A 21,093-nucleotide genomic window follows, 5' to 3' on the forward strand; every position below is an offset into this window, starting at 1 on the left:
TTCAGAAGGGATGGAGTAATTACCCATTACACCAGACCAGCTTAATCACACTCTACACCGAGAGAGAGCTCCCAGCAGGCCTGACTAATCGCACCATGACGAATTCCACTAGCTCGCATGCATCCACAAACAGAAACACACACACACACCAGAGGAGGCTGGTGGGAGGAGCTTTAGGAGGATGGATTATTGGAATGGCTGGAATGGAATAAATGGAACGGTATCAAACATATGGAAATTACAACGAGCCTGTCCTCCTATAGCTCCTCCCACCAGCCTCCTCTGACACACACCACACACACAAACACAGCATCCCGGAGAGGAAGCTACTGTTTAGCCAGAGAGGAAGGGGGAAGGTGCAGTGACAGACACCTGCATGCAGGGCTATTTTTAAATGTGCACAGGAGTCGCTTGGTGCACGTGTTGAGCCACTCCTTTGCTGGTGACATCCCGAAACCCAGAGAACCAGACTGTTGCTGTGACTGTTGTGTGGAGGAGCTTCAAGCAATGTGCATTTACAGTACCACAGAGGGGCTCTGAAGTGGACCCTTTTTAACTGATGTAAACACTGAGTCGGAGAGAGGGAGGCAAATAGAAAAGAGGGAGCGTTCCCCTCGTCTCTCTCCGAATTAAGGCTCCCAGTCAGTCCCAGGGAATTGTCTGTAAAAGGCCTCACATGGTGGGGATGCCTGTGTTGGCTGGCCTTCCATAATAATAATAGAGTACTGTCAGGGATAAGACATCCACCCACTGTGTGCCTCTTCTGTTTCCTGACTACTGAGGGACAGATACCAGGGTAGGGCTGGTACATAGGAACACCTGCTGTATGGATTTCCATTTCTATGTGTGGATTCGCAAGTCAGTCTTTTTAATGGTTGTCAATGTGAATCACGTGTGTTGGTTCATGTGTTTGGGGCTTTGCATATGAGTGTGTTTCACGTTCTCAGAGGAGAGAGCTGGCGTGGGCCCTATCCCTGTGTTGAGGGGGCCGACAGGAAGTGATGTCGCTGTATAGGATCATCCCTGGCTCTAATCCGTCTCACTGTCAGAAGCAGGGCCAAAGATGCAAAGCTGTTATACACACACACACACACACACACACACACACACACACACACACACACACACACACACACACACACACACACACACACACACACACACACACACACACACACACACACACACACACACAGTGAAAGATAGAAAGCTCTCTGCATGGGTGGCAGTGCATTGCATGAGGCTGTAGGAAACGTCTGACAGCTCCTATTGGATCACAGACAACACCTGTCTCCACTGTCTCCAGCGCCAATGTGTCTCAATCCCCATTTATACCTACAGCTAGCTTGCGTACTTCATCCTGATCTTGCCTGTTTACACTTAAGATCTGACCAAAAATCAGTTCACATTTTGTCTTTTAATCGTGTACACCTGTCTTAAAATGTGAGCGCAATCAGAATGAGGACACGATCAGGACAAAGGAGGCATGTTAGAACCAGGTATAAACGTGGCTTCAGACTCCGTCAACGGGGAGCTCAGTCACACTGTCTGTTTGTTATGCTGCACATCTAACCACAGGGCTCCTGTCTCTCTGTAGGCCTGTCAATCAAAGGCTGATAATTATGCATGTGCAAAATGGAGGATATGCTAACTAGATTCCATGATGCTGTCTGTTGAGAAGACAACGGTGACTTCCTGAAGGGAACACCTGGGGTCTAAACTAAACTTCATCATACCCGCTGAGGAATCGAGTCACCGTCAAACGTCACCGTCAGTCTCCTAGAGTCATTCTATCAATGAGGAGTTCTTTTCATAATCTCCCAGTTTCTATGTATGAATGAGTGTGTTTGTGAGTGTGTGGATGTATGTTTGTACGGAATGTGTGTGGGTTTGTCCCACTCGCGAGTGTCTAAGACCATTTTCAGCTATTCTGTCACAGCCATTTCTCAGTTGCTAGGACTGCAATGTGTAAGACACCCGTACACATAGCACACCCGTAAACACGCACGCATGCATGCACACACACACACACACACACACACACACACACACACACACACACAGACACAGACACAGACACACACACACACACACACACACACACACACACACACACACACACACACACACACACACACACACACACACACACACACACACACACATACATACACACACACACACACACACACAGGGACAGTAGTATCGGCTGCATTCACGTCAAATGGCACAAACTAAGACACATGAGGTCATATGATTAGAAATTAAGTTATTTTACCAACCATCATTTTCCCTGTCTCCTCCTCCTCTCATTTTCTCTCTCTCTCTCCTTGGCTCTCTCTCTCTCTCTCTCTCTCTCTCTCTCTGTCTCTGTCTCTCTCTCTCTCTCCTTGGCTCTCTCTCTCTCTCTCTCTCCTTGGCTCTCTCTCTCTCTCGGAGCCTGCCTGGAGTTGAGAGATAAAACAGCTACATCTTAATCTGTGTCTGGCACAAACCTACAAAGCAGGCAATTAAGTTAACATTTCCTCCTTGTTCTCCCTACTTTACTTTTGTTCTTTCTCTCCTTTTCTCTTTTTCTCAGTCCCTCTTGCTGTCACTCGTGTTAAAGTCAGTGTGTGTCATGTGCGTGTCTCTACAGAGCAGCGCGAGCGTTTGGAGAGTACCTGTCCCACACACACCCTGAGAACCGAAACGGCTCAGGTCAGAGTCTCTCTCTCCCTGCCACCTCTTCTTCTCCCTCCATCTTTCTGTTCCTCTTTTCTTTTGTAATATTTCATCCTCCTTCCGCATGCCGTTGACATAATGTATATGTGAACCACTGATGGCAAATGGATGATCATGTTCCGCTATTCTCTCTCGTCTTCTGCTGTCTGTTTCTATTTCTCTCTCTCCTTCTTCTTTAACCTGCAGCCCATCTCCTGTCTGACACGTTTGTGGGCCCAGACTCTGTCTCCCCTGGCGGTGTCCGTCACCACAACAACAACTATCCATACCCCCACAGGGGCTCTCCGGCCTCCCCTGAGTCCAGCCTGGTGAAGCATCCGCTGGACCACCTCCAGCCCCCGCCCGCCTCCATCACCACCACCAAGACCCGCCTGTCTCTGGAGCGCAGCTTCTCGGCTGAGGAAGACCAGCAGAAGTGTGTGGAGTGCGCCCTGCAGCCCGCCCGCGTCTACACCATCACCGGAGAGCACGGTATGCTGGGTAGCAACCGGGGCAGCAAGGAGAGCCTGGAGCTGGAGCTGCTGAAGGGGGCGTCGCCCCTGGTCCAGCCCTCCACCTCCCCCTCCTCCACCTCCTCCTCCTCACCCACCCAGCACCACCTCCGTCACGGTCACCGCAGCAACACTCACCGCGATGACGGGAGCCATCGTCACGGCAACCCCGTGGCCGGCGGCAGTGGCAGCAACCATCACACTCTGAATGTTACCGGTGGGGGAGTCTCCCACCATGGCCACCATGGCAGCCACCACCATCTATCCCAGCAGCCTCTGTCGAGCTCGGTCAGCGCGCAAAACATCCGCAGCTGGGGCGAGGGGGGCAAGGGGGACTCACGGGAGGACTGCAGCCTCAATGTGGTCTTGGACTCTAGTGGGGCCCCGTCCCGTAGCCAGGGCTCCCTGGATCTAGAGAGCTCCCGCGAGGCAGGCAAGCAACACAGGCGCCTAGAGAGGATGTGCAGTGTGGACCGGATGACTGGGCTGGAGAGAGGTGAGACGGGGGAGACAGAGAGTTGGAGAGGCGCTGAAATCAAAGTGGGGTTGTGGGGGGGGTCGATGTTATTTGGATTGTGAGGTGGTCTGTATTTCTGACTCTTCGTCTCTCCGTCTCTCCTCTGCTGTCACTCCCTGTGTGTCTCCCTCTCTCCCTCTGTGGAGTGGACTGGTGCTGTGTCCTTTAAGGTTTCCTATTGTTGCTTTACAAACATACAAACTCTATGTGGCTGGCTGGCTGCTACTGTAACTTCCATTCATTATATCTCTCCACAGAGGACAACAACTGGTACCCAAAAGACAATATGTTTAGCTTTCAGACTGCTACTACCACCATGCAGGCGTGAGTACCCAGTCCTAATGCTCTCACACACACACACACACACACACACACACACACACACACACACACACACACACACACACACACACACACACACACACACACACACACACACACACACACACACACACACACACACACACACAGTATGCCTCTCTCTCATAGACACATGCACACAGCTGGCCTATATGATTGGTATTCACAGTCAGGCCTGTGCTGTGTGACGTTGTGACCCCATAAAGCCATTAAAAGGGTGTCAGGGTCTGTGGGCTGAACGTGCTCAACACACAGATGCTCCTCCAGTGGTCCTGCTCTCCACACACATGCTCTCACGTACACACACACATGCACAGGCACGCACACACACAAACACACACAACCTTAGGGTCTGGTGCTTGTGCAGGTGCTACTGCTGCTAACCCCTGAACACCTGAACACCCCCCCGCTGTGTCTCTCCCTATCTCCTACCCCTCCCCCTCTCTGACCTCACTGACCTCTCTTCTTTAATACACACGTGTTGTAATGGCCATTACCTAAAGGATGTTGATATCGTTCATTTTCTTTCTTTTTCATGCACTCCTTTCTCTGACCCGCTGCAGGATATCGTGAGTATCTTCGACCTGTTGAATCTAGCTTTCCTCCCCAGCTCCTTAACCCTGTGTCCCCTAACTCCATGACCCTTAACCCACTGACGCTTAACCCTTCCTTGGGGTGAGTGTTTGAAGTTACAGAGGAAACTGCGGGGAGGAAGGTTGAGCCATTTTTTACATTCAGCATCACTCCGTCAAGGGAAATATAGTATTATATTATTCAAACATAGCTTGTCTCTTAGCACATCTTACCCTGGGTATGGGGTAAGTTGTCTCTTAGCACATCTTACCCTGGGTATGGGGTAAGTTGTCTCTTAGCACATCTTACCCTGGGTATGGGGTAAGTTGAGCTGTGGGACAGGGTACGTTGAGCTGTGGGACAGGGGTAAGTTGAGCTGTGGGACAGGGTGAGTTGAGCTGTGGGACAGGGTAGGTTGAGCTGTGGGACAGGGTAGGTTGAGCTGTGGGACAGGGTACATTGAGCTGTGGGACAGGGTAGGTTAAGCTGTGGGACAGGGTAAGTTGAGCTGTGGGACAGGGTACGTTGAGCTGTGGGACAGGGTAGGTTGAGCTGTGGGACAGGGTAGGTTGAGCTGTGGGACAGGGTACGTTGAGCTGTGGGACAGGGTAGTTAAGCTGTGGGACAGGGTAAGTTGAGCTGTGGGACAGGGTAAGTTGAGCTGTAGGACAGGGTAGGTTGAGCTGTGGGACAGGAATTAGTTTATCTGTGGGACAGGGTACGTTGAGCTGTGGGACAGGGATATGTTTAGCTGTGGGACAGGGTATGTTGAGCTGTGGGACAGGGGTAGGTTTAGCTGTGGGACAGGGTAAGTTGAGCTGTGGGACAGGAGTTAGTTGATCTGTGGGACAGGGTAAGTTTAGCCACCTGCAAGTTTCTTTACTTAATTCAATATTACCACTATCTTTTTAAATGACAGGTGTCTTTGGCATCATTAAACTGAAGATGAATCTTTATCAAATGACTCTCTGTAATTATTATTACGCGATTAAACTGATTAATCATGTAACTGTAATTAACTAGGAAGTCGGGGCACCAAGGAAAATATTCAGATTACAAAGTTATAATTTTAATTCTAATATAACTTTTCAGATATTTTCATATCTGATCAATAGTCTTCTGATTAATGAATTCTTCTTTACCTCACGTTAGTCTCATTTCAAACGTTGTAAATTGTTGGTTACCTGCACGAACCCAGTCTTCACTATGAGTCATCCATACATCAATTGTCTTAAAATCATTTATTTACTAAGTAATTTACAGAAATGCATAAACAAACAGTAGATAGTTACAAGGAAATGATAATGGAGTTTCCCTAGTGGGATAAACCGCCATCGCGGCTTGGTGTACACAAGGGAAGTGGGGGTTGACTGAGATAAGACAACACACAGTTGATAATAATAACAATTGAAATGCTAATCCTTTGCACATGAACGCTCACTCATTCGGGAACAATTGCAATCAATATATATATTTACGCTCAGGAGTCTCTGTTGAAAAGTTTGTTTCTGTTGGAGAGTTTGTCCGCCCTCTCTGTCGTGGTTAGAAAGGATAGTTCAGAGTGACATTCATTCATGTCGTTATGGATAGATGTTTCGGCAGTTGTCGTTCTTCGCGTTCAATGATACCGAATTCCTAGCTGCAGACAAGTAATTAATATCAAAGACTTGTTCTTATTCTGTCGGTATCGATAGTCTAAGAGTTTAACCACGTGGGTCTGGTCTCAAACCTTGGCCCTCACGTTATCGAGGTAAGCTGGTCTGCAACCTTTGTCCTCTCGTAATTGAGAGCAACATGGTCTGTTGAGAAATTCTCAAGATGGGGGTTTTATTCAGAACATCGAAAAGGGCTCATGACGCCCGGTCCTGGCTGTGCCCCTGGGGGCGTTCCCATGACGCCCGGTCCTGGCTGTGCCCCTGGGGGCGTTCCCATGACGCCCGGTCCTGGCTGTGCCCCTGGGGGCGTTCCCATGACGCCCGGTCCTGGCTGTGCCCCTGGGGGCGTTCCCATGACGCGCGGTCCTGGCTGTGCCCCTGGGACTTAGTGAAACTTTTTAGTGAATTGGAGTTTCCTTTGTTAAACAGTCCAAAATCACATTACACAATTTCACAAACAGTTCCATCCTCACTCATTCATTTTATACAACAATTAGATGTAAGCCTCATTACTGCGGCTATTATATAAACAGCGTTATGATAATGTGGCTGTATTGTCTCCCATGAGTTTCACAAAATTGTACCAAACGGACCAGTTCGTAGCTGGATTCTTCACGGATCTTTTATACCTTCTCCGGAACATAAATGTTGTTCGGACCTCAAGTTCTGTGAGGTGGAAGAAATTCCTTTGTTCTCTTCTATGAAATCTCTACTCTCTCTCTATACTGTGGCCATGAGGAGATAATCTCCTCTAGGAATTTACGACCTCTCTCTGACCACAACAGGGTGTAGCAGACAGGGAGAGGGGGGTGGGGCTTGCTGTACACAAAGCGGGCAAACTCATGACACAGGATAGGATTAAAAGTTTTAAATTTGTGATTTACAAAACTTGCAATGGGTTTCTAGCCAGAGGGAGGGTATTTTCTTGCTCCCCACATCACCGCGGAGCTCATAGTGTTTGAAAATCATACATGTATGTAGATAGCGGTATTATACTGGAGATAATGAAAATTTGGTTAAAAGTGGTGGAGTTGGGGAGATGGTAGGGGACGCCATGTGCGACTGACGTGTTTTCCGTTTGCTCCCGTGGTATTCTTAAAGTTTATGTGAATTCTGCAGCAGAACCATATTTATTTTCAAATATTAATTTGGTGATCCCTTTCCGTAATAACCAAGACTACTTTGCTTCCGAATGTCAGCATGTCGACCAAACATAAGGCCAAAAGCATGACTTTGAGAAAACCCGGCCTACAAGACCCGCTCTCATCACCGCCCTCTCCTGAGTCTGAGGGCCTGGGGACGCACACTTTACCCGGGGGCGCTGAAATGAACATTCTCGAGGCCATCAAACTACTACGCTCTGAGATAGTTGGAATGAAAACACAGGTGGTTGCTACGATTGAGGCCAGAATACAGGAGGTTTCTGATACTTTAAAAGCAGATTTAACCATCCTGCGGAACGAGACTGTGCCAGCAATCACATTACTCAAAACAACAACTGCGTCACACACTACAACGATTGCAGCACTGGAGACCTCCGCTACTAATGTCTCCGATTTAACTACATCCCTGGAGGCTGAAGTTAAACGCCTAGCTGCGGATTTGAAAAAGGTGAAGGAGAGCTGTGTGAGTTTAGAGGGATTCTCTCGCTGCAATAATCTGAGACTTGTATCGGTCCCAGAGTCCGCGAAAATGCATCGCGCCACGGATTTCGTTTCAGGGCTGCTGAAGGATGTTCTTGCCTTAGATGAAAAGCCCCTGATTGATCGAGCCCACCGGTCGCTGCGTCCAAAGCCCCGGGATTGGGAGAGGCCCCGTGACATAATTCTTCGAGTGCACTTTCTTCATGAGAAGATGGAGATCCTCCGACGAGCCCGCAATACCACTCTGAGCTTTCAAGGACAGAGCTTCTCCATCTACCAGGACTACTCTCCCACTGTTTCCAGGCAGCGCGCAGCTTTCGGACAGGCCAAACGAGTACTTCGGGACCATCCAAGTGTGAAGTATGGACTGCGATTCCCGGCCCGTTTATGGATATCTCATGAGGGTAAAGACTACACATTTGAATCTCCGGATGAGGCTATGGCTCACATTCAACGTCACATCAAGAAGTCTTGAATATGCTCACAATTCAGCAACTGTTGCTTGCGAACTGTGGATAGTAATTAACCCACCTGTGGTAAAATTATGTTTAGATATAACAGGCTAGTCTTGTATAGTTGGTGAAACTATTCAGGCTTATTTGATGTGATCTAATGTTTTGATCATCTAGTGTGCGTGCCTTATCTCGCTCACCTATTTAGTTTGTTTACACATTGTCTCAGTGACTCAAAATATTTTTGGTTATTTGTTTACTGCATCCGTTTGCATTGACCCAGTAAACAGTAAATGTCTCCTGAGGCTACACGGTTTTTGGGGCCTCACTTTAATTTTAAAAGTTTTGAGCGTCATTTATGCCCAACAAACGTTCAACGTTGCGCACACATAGTTTTTTGGTATTGGTTGTAAGCTGTCTCAGCGTCAACTAGACTACTATTATAATTACTATTATTTTTGATTGTCTTACTACGATTTCTTTACTTCAAATTAGATTTTTGGCTGAGAGCCTTTATACATTTTATTTATTTTCTCTCTCAATGCCTGTTTAGAAGACTGGGAATACAATTATATACATCTACAAGTGGTGCTTTTGTCATTCCGTTTGCACAAGGGATTCGCCTTTTTTTTATTTGAAAAAAACCCCCATACAAATCTTTCTTTTTGCTGCTTGATCCACTAACAAAACGAGACTTTAAAGAGCGGGACTGTGGGTTTAGGTTTAAGACCGCACTCTCACAGACATACTGTGCGAAGAGAACATGTTCTATTTAGGCTTGTACCTCGTTTGGGGAGGTATTGTCTGGGATGGGGGGAGGGCGTGGGGGGGCAGGTTGAATTGTTCAGTTCTAATGCTGTCATTCTGTCTTTTTAGTTTTTTTTCTGGGTTTTTTTCTGTACTTTTTCCAAACATTTACCACCGTACATTATTACTCTGAGACAAGTTATTCTGGGGGTTTTGGGCGCTCATTGCTTTTCCATTCTAATGACAGGGTTGAATAACGGGAATGCCCAGAGGGGCCGAAATAATGCGATCAAGTACATTTCTTGGAACACCAAAGGGGTTAACAACCCGGTGAAGCGTAAGAGGGTGTTGACACACTTAAAGGGTTTGAATGCAAATATTGCATTTCTACAAGAGACTCACTTGAGGACTGGTGAGCATTTTAGGATGCGTAAGGGTTGGTCAAGTGTTCCACTCGAACTTTCATAGTAAATCAAGAGGTGCTGCTATTCTGGTTGATAAAGCTAATCCCTTTGTAGCTTCTGAGGTTATTGCTGATCCTAAGGGACGATACATCATAGTAACCGGTGAACTGTTTTCTACCCCTCTTGTTTTGGCTAGTGTTTATGCTCCCAATTGGGATGAAACAAGTTTAATTTCTTCCTTTCTGTCTGCTATTCCCAATTTAGATTCTCATTTGTTGATTTTAGGGGGGGATTTCAACTGTAAAATGTCCCCAGTTCTTGACAAGTCCTCACAAACAAATACAGGCCCATCTAAATGTGACCTACTTATTCAATCCTTTCTTCAGAAATATGCTATGTTTGAGGCCTGGCGTTTCCTACATCCTACAGATAGACAGTATTCCTTTTATTCTCATGTTCATCAAACATACTCCCGGATTGATTACTTCTTTTTGGACAAAAAACTTCTGCATAACCTTCGGCAGTGTACTTACGAGAGTATTGTTATCTCTGACCATTCACCATTAGTGCTTGAACTAGAGTTTCCCCAGCGACCTCCTATGTGTTATCAATGGCGTCTCAACCCCATTTTACTCTCAGATAAGGAGTTTGTCAATTTCATTTCTTCTGAAATCACCTTATTCCTAGAAACTAATTCAACACCAGGTATGTCCTGCTCTACCATATGGGAGTCTCTCAAAGCATACCTACGTGGCCAAATTATTTCTCATACAGCCAACGAAAACAGAGTTCGCTCCCAGCGACTTCGGGACCTGAGCGAGTCCATAGCCACATTGGATGAGAAGTATGCTACGGATCCTTCCTCTGATCTGCATAAAGAGCGCCAACTACTCCAATCTAAATTTGATGAGCTTTCTACCAGGCAAGCTGAACAGTTACTCTTGCTAGCTCGATACAAAGTCTATGAACAAGGCGACAAGGCCAGTAAACTCCTTGCGCATCAGATCCGTAAATCTGAGGCCTCACGTTTAATCCCACAAATAAGGACCCCGTCTGGTGCCACCACAGTTATCCATAAAGAGATCAATGATCAATTTAAACAATTTTACTCTGCGCTATACACCTCTGAATCCCCTCAAGACCCTTTGCTGATTGACTCCTTCTTTAATGGCTTGAATATGCCTTCAATTGATACAGACTCCCATGACTATCTAGACGAAGAATTTACGCTTGAGGAGATTGCAACAGCAGTGTCCCCAATGAAAAGTAGTAATTCACCGGGTCCGGACGGTTTTCCAACCGAATTTTACAGGACGTTTTCTGGTCTGCTTTGCCCATTCTTGTCTCGACTATTTGCAGAGTGCCTTAATACTTCAAAGCTACCGCCTAGTCTTTATCAGGCTTCAATTTCATTACTACTAAAGTAAAACAAAGACCCCCTGGAATGTGGATCCTATCGCCCAATCTCGCTTTTAAACTGTGATTACAAAATCCTAGCTAAGCTTTTAGCCATCCGTATGGAAGGCTTGCTAATACACTCTGACCAGACTGGCTTTGTGAGAAATAGGCATTTATTTTTCAATATTAGGCGCCTTATGAATATACTGTACTCCCCAGCGTCGGAAGATCCGGAGGTGGTGGTCTCACTTGATGCCGAAAAAGCGTTTGACCGCGTTGAGTGGGATTACCTAACAGCTGCCCTTTATAGATTTGGCTTTGGCCCCAAATTCATTGCGCGGATAAAGATTCTTTATTTTTCCCCCATGGCTTCGGTACGGACTAATAACTTGTTCTCTGACTATTTTCCCTTGCACTGCGGATCCAGACAGGGTTGCCCACTCTCCCCCTTGTTGTTTGCTTTGGCAATCGAACCTCTCGCCATTGCACTACGCTCTAATGATGCCATTCAAGGCATAATCAGGGCTGGGAGCAGAAAGTCTCGCTATATGCTGACAACCTCCTTTTGTTTATCTCCAACCCCGATACCTCATTGCCACGTGCCCTATCTGTTCTTAAAAAGTTTGGATCAATCTCAGGGTACAAGCTGAATCTAGGCAAGAGTGAGCTTTTTCCGGTAAACAAGGCTGCTTTAAAGTGCTCTTCTACAAGTTCTCAGTTTAGGATTGTCCGGGATCAATTCACTTACTTGGGAGTAAAAGTGACAAGGAAATATTCAAATTTGTTTCAGGAAAACTTTGTTGCTCTAGCAGACAGATTGAAACAATCTTTTACTTTTTGGAATTCGCTACCCCTTTCTCTTATCGGAAGGATTAATGTCATTAAAATGAATGTGTTGCCCAAATTTTTATTTCAATGTTTACCCATTTTTATTCCAAAATCTTTTTTTATTTCACTGGATCAAACATTCATGCATTTTATTTGGGATGGCAAGGTACCACGGATTGGTAGAAAACATTTACAGAAGCCTAGGTCATTGGGGGGGTTTAGCTCTACCAAATTTTCAGACATACTACTGGGCTGCGAATTTCAGAGCCGTTCTGTACTGGCTGCAGACTGATCCTACTGGCCCTAGACCACTCTGGGTCCAGATGGAGTCTGAATCGTGTAAACCTGCAGCACTTTCCTCTGTGCTGTGCTCGTCTCTCCCAGTGTCCCTAGGCAAAAGGTGTGTCAACCCAATTGTAAAGCAGTCTCTTAAAATTTGGAATCAGTTCCGTTTAGCCTTTAGCCTCCGAGGCTTTTCTCTATCAGGCCCAATCAATCAGAACATTTTATTTCCTCCATCTTTGAATGATGGGGCTTTTGGCATTTGGCACTCACTAGGCCTCTCCTCGCTAGCCCAATTATTCTTTGATGATACATTTGCCTCTTTTTCTCAGCTGCAGGAAAAGTTCAATCTCCCCCAATCCCACTTTTTCCGCTATCTCCAGACTAGAAACTTTGTCAGAGCTAACACACTTGGATTTCCCAATAGGCCTGCGAATACAGCTATAGAGAGCATCTTGGAGCTGAACAAGCTTCCTAGGGGCGCAATTTCAGATGTATATGCAATCATTCATGACTTACAGAACCCTTCTTTGGTGCCTTTAAAGACTCGATGGGAAAAGGATTTGGGGGAGGAACTTGGGGAAGACGCCTGGGAATCTGTGCTGCACAGGGTGCACTCGTCCTCTTTTAGCACTAGACACAGCCTCATTCAATTCAAGGTGGTTCACCGTATCCACTGGTTGGGGGCCAAACTTGGAAGTATATTCTCTGATTTTGATCCTACCTGTGTCAGATGTAAAGTGGAACCAGCCACACTGTTGCATATGTTTTGGGGCTGTCATAAACTGTCAGGTTTCTGGGAATTAATATTTAAATGTTTCTCTGATATATATGACACTGTTATAGATCCGTCTCCCCTTACAGCCCTTTTTGGAGTACTGTCCTTGGAGTACTGTCCCTATCAAGAATCCAGTCGGACACTGTTGCTTATACAACTCTTTTAGCTAGACGGCTAATACTACAGAACTGGAAGATGGCAGCTCCCCCATCTTATAAATATTGGGTGAGGGATGTGTTGTGCTCTCTGAAACTAGAAACAATTCAATTCACGTGGGAACCCCAAACTGTTTGATGAGGCTTGGGCTCCATTCCGGTCTTACTTTAAACAGTCCATCCTCTGATGGCATTCCAATTAATACTAAAATAAGTCTGTGACTTAAGGGTTGGAGGAGCTTCTCTCTGTGTTTTTGCTGGGGGGGGGCATTAAGGTCCATGTGCTTATTGATTGTGATCCGCAGATGCCTTGTTCATCTTGCCCGGGCAGAGACTGAAGTGTGAGCTTGTTTTTCCCAGTTATTTTTACATTTTGTTCACGCCTACATGAATAATCATTCTATTTTTATTTATTTTTTATTTTAAAGCATTGCAAACTTTTTTTTTTGATCCAGTGGATGGTCGGTCTGTGGCCATGACTCTCTGTGAGTGGTTGCATTTCTCCACCCTTATCCCTTGACTGTTTACAGGAACAATGGTGAGGTGTTTGCTCTGTCCCTGTACTATAGATTGCCCTTTAACCTCTGTAGCCTTCTGCCTGGTATGTTTAACTTGTCTAAAGTATGGTATCTTTAAAGCTATTTTTTTATTTGTATTTTTATTTGTATATTTTTTCTAGTTGAGTATATTATTTATATTGCTTTGTCTTGTCTGTTTGTGTGTGTGTATAAAACTTAATAAACAGAGTTAAAAAAAAAAAGTGGTGGAGTTGCCCTTTAAGTACAGTGGGAAAAGTACTCCGTCATACTTGAGTAAAGTAACAAAAAGTACAATTAAATTCTATGCATCAAATTCCTTATATTAAGAAAACTACACTGCACCATTTTCTTGTTCCTTTTTTCTTTTTGGACAGACAGGGGCACACTCCTGCAATCAGACATAATTTACAAACGCTGTATTTGTGTTTAATGAGTCCGCCAGATCAGAGGCTGAAGGGATGACCAAGCGTTATATTGATAGGTACGTGTATAGGACCATAGTGCTGTCCTGCCTGAGCATTCGAAATGTATGGGAGTAAAAAGTTCACATTTTCTATAGGAATGTAGTGGAGTAAAAGTACAAATGTTCAAAACTATAAATATTAAAGTAAATTAAAGTTACCTCAAAAAATGACTTAAGTAGTACTTTAAAGTGTTTTTACTTATTAAGTACATTACACCACTGGGGGAATCATGGCACATACCTACAGCTAATAACCCAGACGGGCTGTAAACTGTAGACTGGTCCTACTGCAGTACTGTTCTCTCTCCCTCACCTCTGGCTAACCCACATGGTCAACTCTCCAGCTAAACCCCAGCTGGCCCTTACTTCTAACGCTAACCTTCTTAACTAACTCAAACAAAGAGCCAGCAACCCAAATCCTGATGATGCAAATCTAGCCATTACAGCTATACCCCCCCCAGAGCTGACTAAACCCCATACTATAGCTAAACCCTTGCCTAGAAATACCCCCTCTCTCCCCTAGCGCTCTCTCACTCTCCTCGTGATAAGCCAGCATTCCCCCTCTCATCTTTTCATTCTGTGCCACGTCCCAGCAGGGCTTTCCGGGGATTTGTGCAGAGAAAGAGGAGAGAGAGGGAGCTGGATTCGGCTGAAGTCATCCAGAGGTACCTACTGTGTATCTGGCTGGTCAGTGTGTGCTGCTGTGCTCCTGTACTCTCTGACTCCCCCATCCATTATCCATAGGATAGATATAGACTCCCGGGGGGGGGGGAGAAAAAAAAATAGCATGGGGCACAAGCAGATTGAAATGACGTTACTACCAAGTGAGAGAGAAAAGCCCACTCGGAGTGTGTTGCGCTGTGCCACAGAGGTAGATGGTGTGTGCAACACAATGCCATACATCTGCACTATTCTCTCACTGCTGCAGTGGAAATGGGATTCCGTGTGGTAAGTCAGCCATATGTAAGGTTGTACAACGGTAAGGAGCCTAGCTAGTGCAGCGCTAAAATGGTGACCAGTTTATTAGGTTTAATCCGTTCACAAAAAAAAAATCTGCAACAGACAATTAGTCACGTGACCGTGGCTTGCTATATAAAGCAGGCAGACAGGCATTGAGGCATTCAGTTACTGTTCGATTGAACGTGAGAATGGGCAAAACGAGTGACCTCAGCAACTTTGAGCGTGGTATGATCGTCGGCGTCAGACACTCCGGTTCCAGTATCTCAGAAACGACTGCCCTCCTGGGCTTTTCATGCACGATAGAGTTCATTGTTTACCAAGAATGGTGCGACAAACAAAAAACATCCAGTCAGCGGCAGTCCTGTGGGCGAAAACAGCTGGTTGATGAGAGGTTCGAAGGAAAATGGCAAGAATCGTGCAAGGTAACAGGCAGGTCACAAACAGCCCAATAACGGCGCAGTACAACAGTGGTGAGCATAACGACATTTTGTAACGCACAACTCGTCAGTCCTGGTCACGGATGGGCTGCTATCAGCTATCAGCTAAAAACAAGAAGAAGCTGCTCCAGTGGGCACGCGGATCACCAACACTGGACAATTGAAGAGTGAAAAAACATTGCCTGGTCCTACGAATCCCGGTTTCTGTTGCATCATGCTGATGGCAGAGTCAGGATTTGGAGTAAGCAGCATGAGTCCATAGCCCCATCCTGCCTGGTGTCAACGGTACAGACTGGTGGTGGTGGTGTTATTGTGTGGGGAATGTTTTCCTGGCACACGTTAGGTCCCTTGATACCAATTAGGCAATGGTTCCTTGCCGTGAAGAATTCAGGCTGTTCTGGAGGCAAAGGGGGGTCTGACCTGGTACTGGATGGGAGTACCCAATAAACTGGCCACTGAGTGTATATGAGGCATACGTTGCTATGCTTAATGAAGCTAAAGCTAACTCCTAGAGACACATCAGGTGACATTGGTAGTGAACCCATTACCCTGGCTACCTCAGCAGTAACAAGGCTAAAAACCCATGAGCAACTGCATATGGGGCCTAGTTAGATAGTTAGCGATGCTAACGAGGCTAAAGCTAACTCCTGGGCAGCTGACTTTGGGAGTGAACCCATTACTGGCAGAGGCTTAGCGGTGTGGCCAACACCTGGATGCATCCGATTTCCAGGGATACAACTAATTCCTTTTCCTCTGAAACCGGATGTGGGAACTCCACTCAGGCATTTTCTTTTACGCCTGCTTACGTAAGGTTAGGCAGATTCAGCTGGGCAGACGAATGGACAGATGTTTTCCCACAATGCCAAGCTGCTGCAGTAGAAGTTTACTGTGGCACGAAGCCTCAACTGGTTAATGGAGGAGCAACAGACCACCCTCCCCTCTGTCTGGACATAGAGAGGTATAAAGAGAGAGGGAGAGAAGGAGAGGTAGACAGAGCTGGAGGAGGTAGGGAGGCAGAGGGATAGTGAGGTAGGGAGAAAGAGATGGGGAAAAGAGAGGACGAGAGGTGCATTGGAGCAGCGTACACAGAGGGAGAGAGGAGGGAGAAAAGGGGGACATACCGCCAGAGGAGCATCAGAGCGGCCCTTAACGCGTGAGCAGCATAGATAGATAGATAGATAGATAGATAGATAGATAGATAGATAGATAGATAGATAGATAGATAGATAGATAGATAGATAGATAGATAGATAGATAGATAGATAGATAGATGTCTGAGTGTGTAGAGGGGGGTCTCTCCTTCTCTTTCATCCACTCATTAGGGGGACCTGCTGCGTGTCTCTAGTCTGTAGGCATGCGGGGAAAAAGAGGATAGCTAGACTTTGTTCCACTTCATTCTATCAGCTCACATTCCCGCCATCCAACACGTGAAGATAGTGACGAGGCCTGCTCCGCTTTAGGGTTAGGGAAGGTTTGAGAAAGGAGTGTTTTAATCACAATATAAAGCTAGTCCGACTGAGTTTTGTTTGACTCTGTGAGTGAAATGAGGTGACGATTGGATTATCATTCATTGTTGGTGAACAATGTTCCTGGGGGGGGTAAAACACAAGGACTCGTTCTTTCTCCCTCGCTTCTTTCTCCCTTTCTCTCTCTCACTCCGGCCTCCTCATGTCTCGCATGCATCCACCCACACGCAGTGGCTATTTTTGACCCTTTCACCAACACATGTTGTAGCCGCGGAGAGCAATCGCATGGCGTGTTGGAGAGATGTCACATATTGTGAGGGGGGTTGGCCAGAGAGATCAGGTGTTTATCTCTTCGAAAATAGCAATTATACAGAATGGAATTAATAGGGAACGACAAGCGAACCATTCGTGAAATGTCCCTTAAAGCGGAAGCCTTAAAGCCGGAACACTTTTATCAATGAAGAAGGCGTCTCTGTATTGTCTGTTTTGGGATCTAGGCTACTAAAGGAAACAGGTTGAAACATGTCTACGTCTGGTCAGAAGCATCTGGAAAAGGGCAGTGGTGTTGAATATACAGTAGCAGCAGCTGACAGCAGGTGACAGATACTAGAGGGTATGCAGTAGCAGTTGAATTTTCCTCTGTTACTCAAAGCACTCACCTGACTGATCTAAATGATGAAGCAATTCAATCGAAAATCTTCAATTACATTTATTTTCATGTCTCCGTCACTTTTTAAAATCTTATTATGGCAGCCTATTCCCTATTTAGTGCACTGCTTTCCATAGTGTTGTGTTCCTGTGTGTGTCAAAAGTAGTGCACTATTTAGAGTGCCATTTCGGACACAGCCACTCTCCTTCCCTTATTAATTCACTTCTTCCTCTAAGTGATTTTGACTGTCTCCTCTTGTTATTCTCCTCATGCCCAATCTGCCCACAGGAACTTCCGGAAGCATCTCAGAATGGTGGGCAGCAGGAGGATGAAGGCACAGAGTGAGTCACAGTGTTACTGTGTGCTGTGTGCTGTGTGTTCTCCCAACATGTCCGCCCTCCATCAGTGGTTTTGTGTTTTGTTGACTTTGTGTTCATGCATGCCGGGGATTATGCATGGCCTTGTGTGTGATGTGTGTATCGGTGTGTGGCATGCCGTTGTGCACCGGTGAGTGTGTGTGTGTGTGTGTGTTGGCACACGTTTGATAAACCTACGTGTGTGTGTTTATGCTGGTGTTGAGGCGTAGGTGGTCTGGATATGTGAGACTTTAAGCTAACGAATGGGAGATCTCCTCAGTCTCTCATTTGTGAGGCTGGTCATGTTGCACCGAGCCAAAACTCACCCACCCAGTGTGTCCTCTGGAGAGGAGTGTGTGTGTGTGTGTGTGTGTGTGTGTGTGTGTGTGTGTGTGTCTGTGTCTGTGCGCGCACGTGTGTATACGCGTGTGTATGTGTGCTTGCTTGTGTGTGACTACAACGGCCCATGTGCGGTGGGTGTTGGGTTGGGTGTTCAGGGTGTGTGTGTTCAGGGTGTGTGTGTTCAGGGTGTGTGTGTTCAGGATGTGTGTGCGGTGCGTGGGTGTGTGACTCTCTCTCCCCACCTGCACTAGCATTTGCCGAGCGTAGAGCGATGAGTTTCAACCGCTCCTGGAGTGACCCCACCCCTGTCAAGAATGACTCTCCACATGACCCCAGAGACAGTGAGTCAATACAGTCACTATACACACTCACTCAGACACTCACAAACTGGGCACAGGAAAACACACTCATACACAAGTACGCTAAACAGAGTTTGTGGTGGTCAATTCCAGTTCATTCCTATTCCAGTTCTCTTCCATGCTTGTCATTGAGGAACGTTTTGAATTGGAATTTGGTTTAACACCTGAACTGACTGGAATTAAAGTGGAATTGACCCCAACCCTGATGCTGGAGCATTAAGCCTTGAAAAGCATTTATGATCAAATACACACATTCACACAACACGCACAACACACACACACAACACACACAACACACACACGCTAATCAGCTGTGTCTGCTGTTGATTCTGACACTGTCTGTCTTCCTCTGACCGTGGGTCTGTCTCCAAGTTTGTGATGCTCTCTTGCTTTCTCTGTGAGTATTTGTCTCAAATGGTTTGTCTCAGGTCTGGGAGTGTGTCAAGCTCAGGTCTGGGAGTGTGTCAAGCTCAGGTCTGGGAGTGTGTGAAGCTCAGGTCTGGGAGTGTGTGTGTGTACTGTATATGTATGTGTGAAGCTCAGGTCTGGGAGTGTGTCAAGCTCAGGTCTGGGAGTGTGTGAAGCTCAGGTCTGGGAGTGTGTGTGTACTGTATATGTATGTGTGAAGCTCAGGTCTGGGAGTGTGTGTGTGTACTGTATATGTATGTGTGAAGCTCAGGTCTGGGAGTGTGTGTGTGTACTGTATATGTATGTGTGAAGCTCAGGTCTGGGAGTGTGTGTGTGTACTGTATATGTATGTGTGAAGCTCAGGTCTGGGAGTGTGTGTGTGTACTGTATATGTATGTGTGAAGCTCAGGTCTGGGAGTGTGTGTGTGTACTGTATATGTATGTGTGAAGCTCAGGTCTGGGAGTGTGTGTGTGTACTGTATATTTGTGTGTCGGCATGTGTTTTTCTCTGTAGTTTTTGAATGTTTGTGTGTTTGTTTTCTGTTTTTCCATCTACTTTGTGCCATGGTGTGTCTGATAGTCTGCTGATAGAGGTTAGTGTTGATGGCATTTGAATTGTCTATTTGTGTCATGTATTTCTCTCCTTCTCTGACAGTCCAATATTTTTCCTCATAATGGTTGACACAATCGGTGTCTCTACCCTGTCACCTTTCCCATTCTCCTTTTTACCTACTCATTCATTTTCTTCTCTCCTTTTTGACTAGACGATGTTCCTTTGTTTCTCATCTTCTTGCACCTATCTGGAAGGTTGTTATTCTCTGTCGCTTCACGTCTGTTTCTCTTTGTGCCTCACTGTCACTTTCTTTCCCTCCCTTCTCCCTCCCTCCCTCCCTCCCTCCCTCCCTCCCTCCCTCCCTCCCTCCCTCCCTCCCTCCCTCCCTCCCTCCCTCTCTGTCTCTCTTGCTCTTCCCTTCCTCTCCGCCCCACTCTCTTACTCCCTGTCTCCCCTCGTCCCATCTCTCTCCCGTCACCTCCCTCCTCTCACCCTCTCTTTCTCTCTCTCTTTCTGACGGTGTGCCTGCTCTTTGTGTCGGGGGGTCAGGTGGGGACCTGCCTGCCTCGTGTGGGACCCTGGATGAGGGGGAGCGTGAGGAGCTAGACTGGGAGGAGGAGAGGGAGATGGAGAGACTTGCCTGTGAGGGAGATGACTTCATCCCACCCAAAATCATGGTGAGGGACTAGGGTTTGCAAAATTCCGGTGTAGTCTCTCTAGACAGACCACGGTCGCCTTCAACAATGTACCAATGTTCCATCAGTTTGGAAGAGAGGAAAGGGCAGAGTTGGTACGCATGCCGGATATCCGTCCAGAGCACTATCTGCTCATGTCCTGCTGTAAACATTTCCGCTAGCTAGCTAGATGGAGCTCGCAGAGGATATTTTCAATGAGTGTATTTCACAAGTGAGTAGTTTGCATGCGCCATGACATTACCATCACAAGCTTACCACCACTGACTGGTTGTGGTTATCTGGGACCACATTGTGTCTGCCTCTGTCCTGTAATTTGTAAGCCCTGCCTACCCAAACTTGTGATTGGGTGGGAGGGTTGTCTGTCTGATAGGGTTTTTATTTCCCGAGACTCGTCTGCATGTGAACATGTTTACTGAGTTGGAATAGCAAGGTTGTTGTGATTCTTCAACACATGAATGGAAATTAAGCTTGTGAACAAACAAAAAAAATAACGTACAGATATAAATGGGCTATTTTTAGATCCTTAACTGACTGAAATAAAGTGGAATTGACTCCAATCCCGTTGAATGGCAGTAAAGAGCCACAGATATAATGCATCTTGGCTGCTCAGACATACTAGTATGAATAAGGAATGTTAAGGGCCCAGCAGGCATTGGTTTAAAGACAGAGAGGGACAAGTGAATGTGACACTCCTTTCTCTTCCATCTTCTTCTTCTCTATTCTTTCTCCGTCTCTCACTCTCAGCTGATCTCCTCCAAAGTCCCCAAGGCGGAGTACGTTCCCACCATCATCCGCAGGGATGACCCCTCAATCATCCCTATCCTCTATGTGAGTGGAAGCATTTATGATCAAGTACACA

At 46.4% G+C, this 21,093-nt stretch overlaps 1 protein-coding gene across 4 annotated transcripts in view; it reads left to right on the plus strand.

Moving 5' to 3' along the window:
- The window catches only part of LOC112230921 (NMDA receptor synaptonuclear signaling and neuronal migration factor), a 46,168-nt gene that overhangs the window by 17,268 nt on the left and 7,807 nt on the right, over positions 1-21,093 (plus strand). Inside the window, exons 2-10 of one of the 4 annotated variants that reach the window (XM_042311475.1) lie at positions 2,639-2,700; positions 2,911-3,711; positions 3,990-4,056; positions 4,656-4,661; positions 14,606-14,674; positions 17,810-17,862; positions 18,471-18,560; positions 20,089-20,216; positions 20,979-21,062. In XM_042311475.1, the coding sequence (XP_042167409.1) occupies positions 2,639-2,700; positions 2,911-3,711; positions 3,990-4,056; positions 4,656-4,661; positions 14,606-14,674; positions 17,810-17,862; positions 18,471-18,560; positions 20,089-20,216; positions 20,979-21,062 (1,360 nt within the window). The remainder of the gene's footprint in view (positions 1-2,638; positions 2,701-2,910; positions 3,712-3,989; positions 4,057-4,655; positions 4,662-14,605; positions 14,675-17,809; positions 17,863-18,470; positions 18,561-20,088; positions 20,217-20,978; positions 21,063-21,093) is intronic. The other 3 variants (XM_042311477.1, XM_042311476.1, XM_042311478.1) reach the window with 3 other exon arrangements.

This window comes from Oncorhynchus tshawytscha, linkage group LG33 (genome assembly GCF_018296145.1).
Source record: "Oncorhynchus tshawytscha isolate Ot180627B linkage group LG33, Otsh_v2.0, whole genome shotgun sequence".
Lineage (NCBI taxonomy): Eukaryota > Metazoa > Chordata > Actinopteri > Salmoniformes > Salmonidae > Oncorhynchus > Oncorhynchus tshawytscha.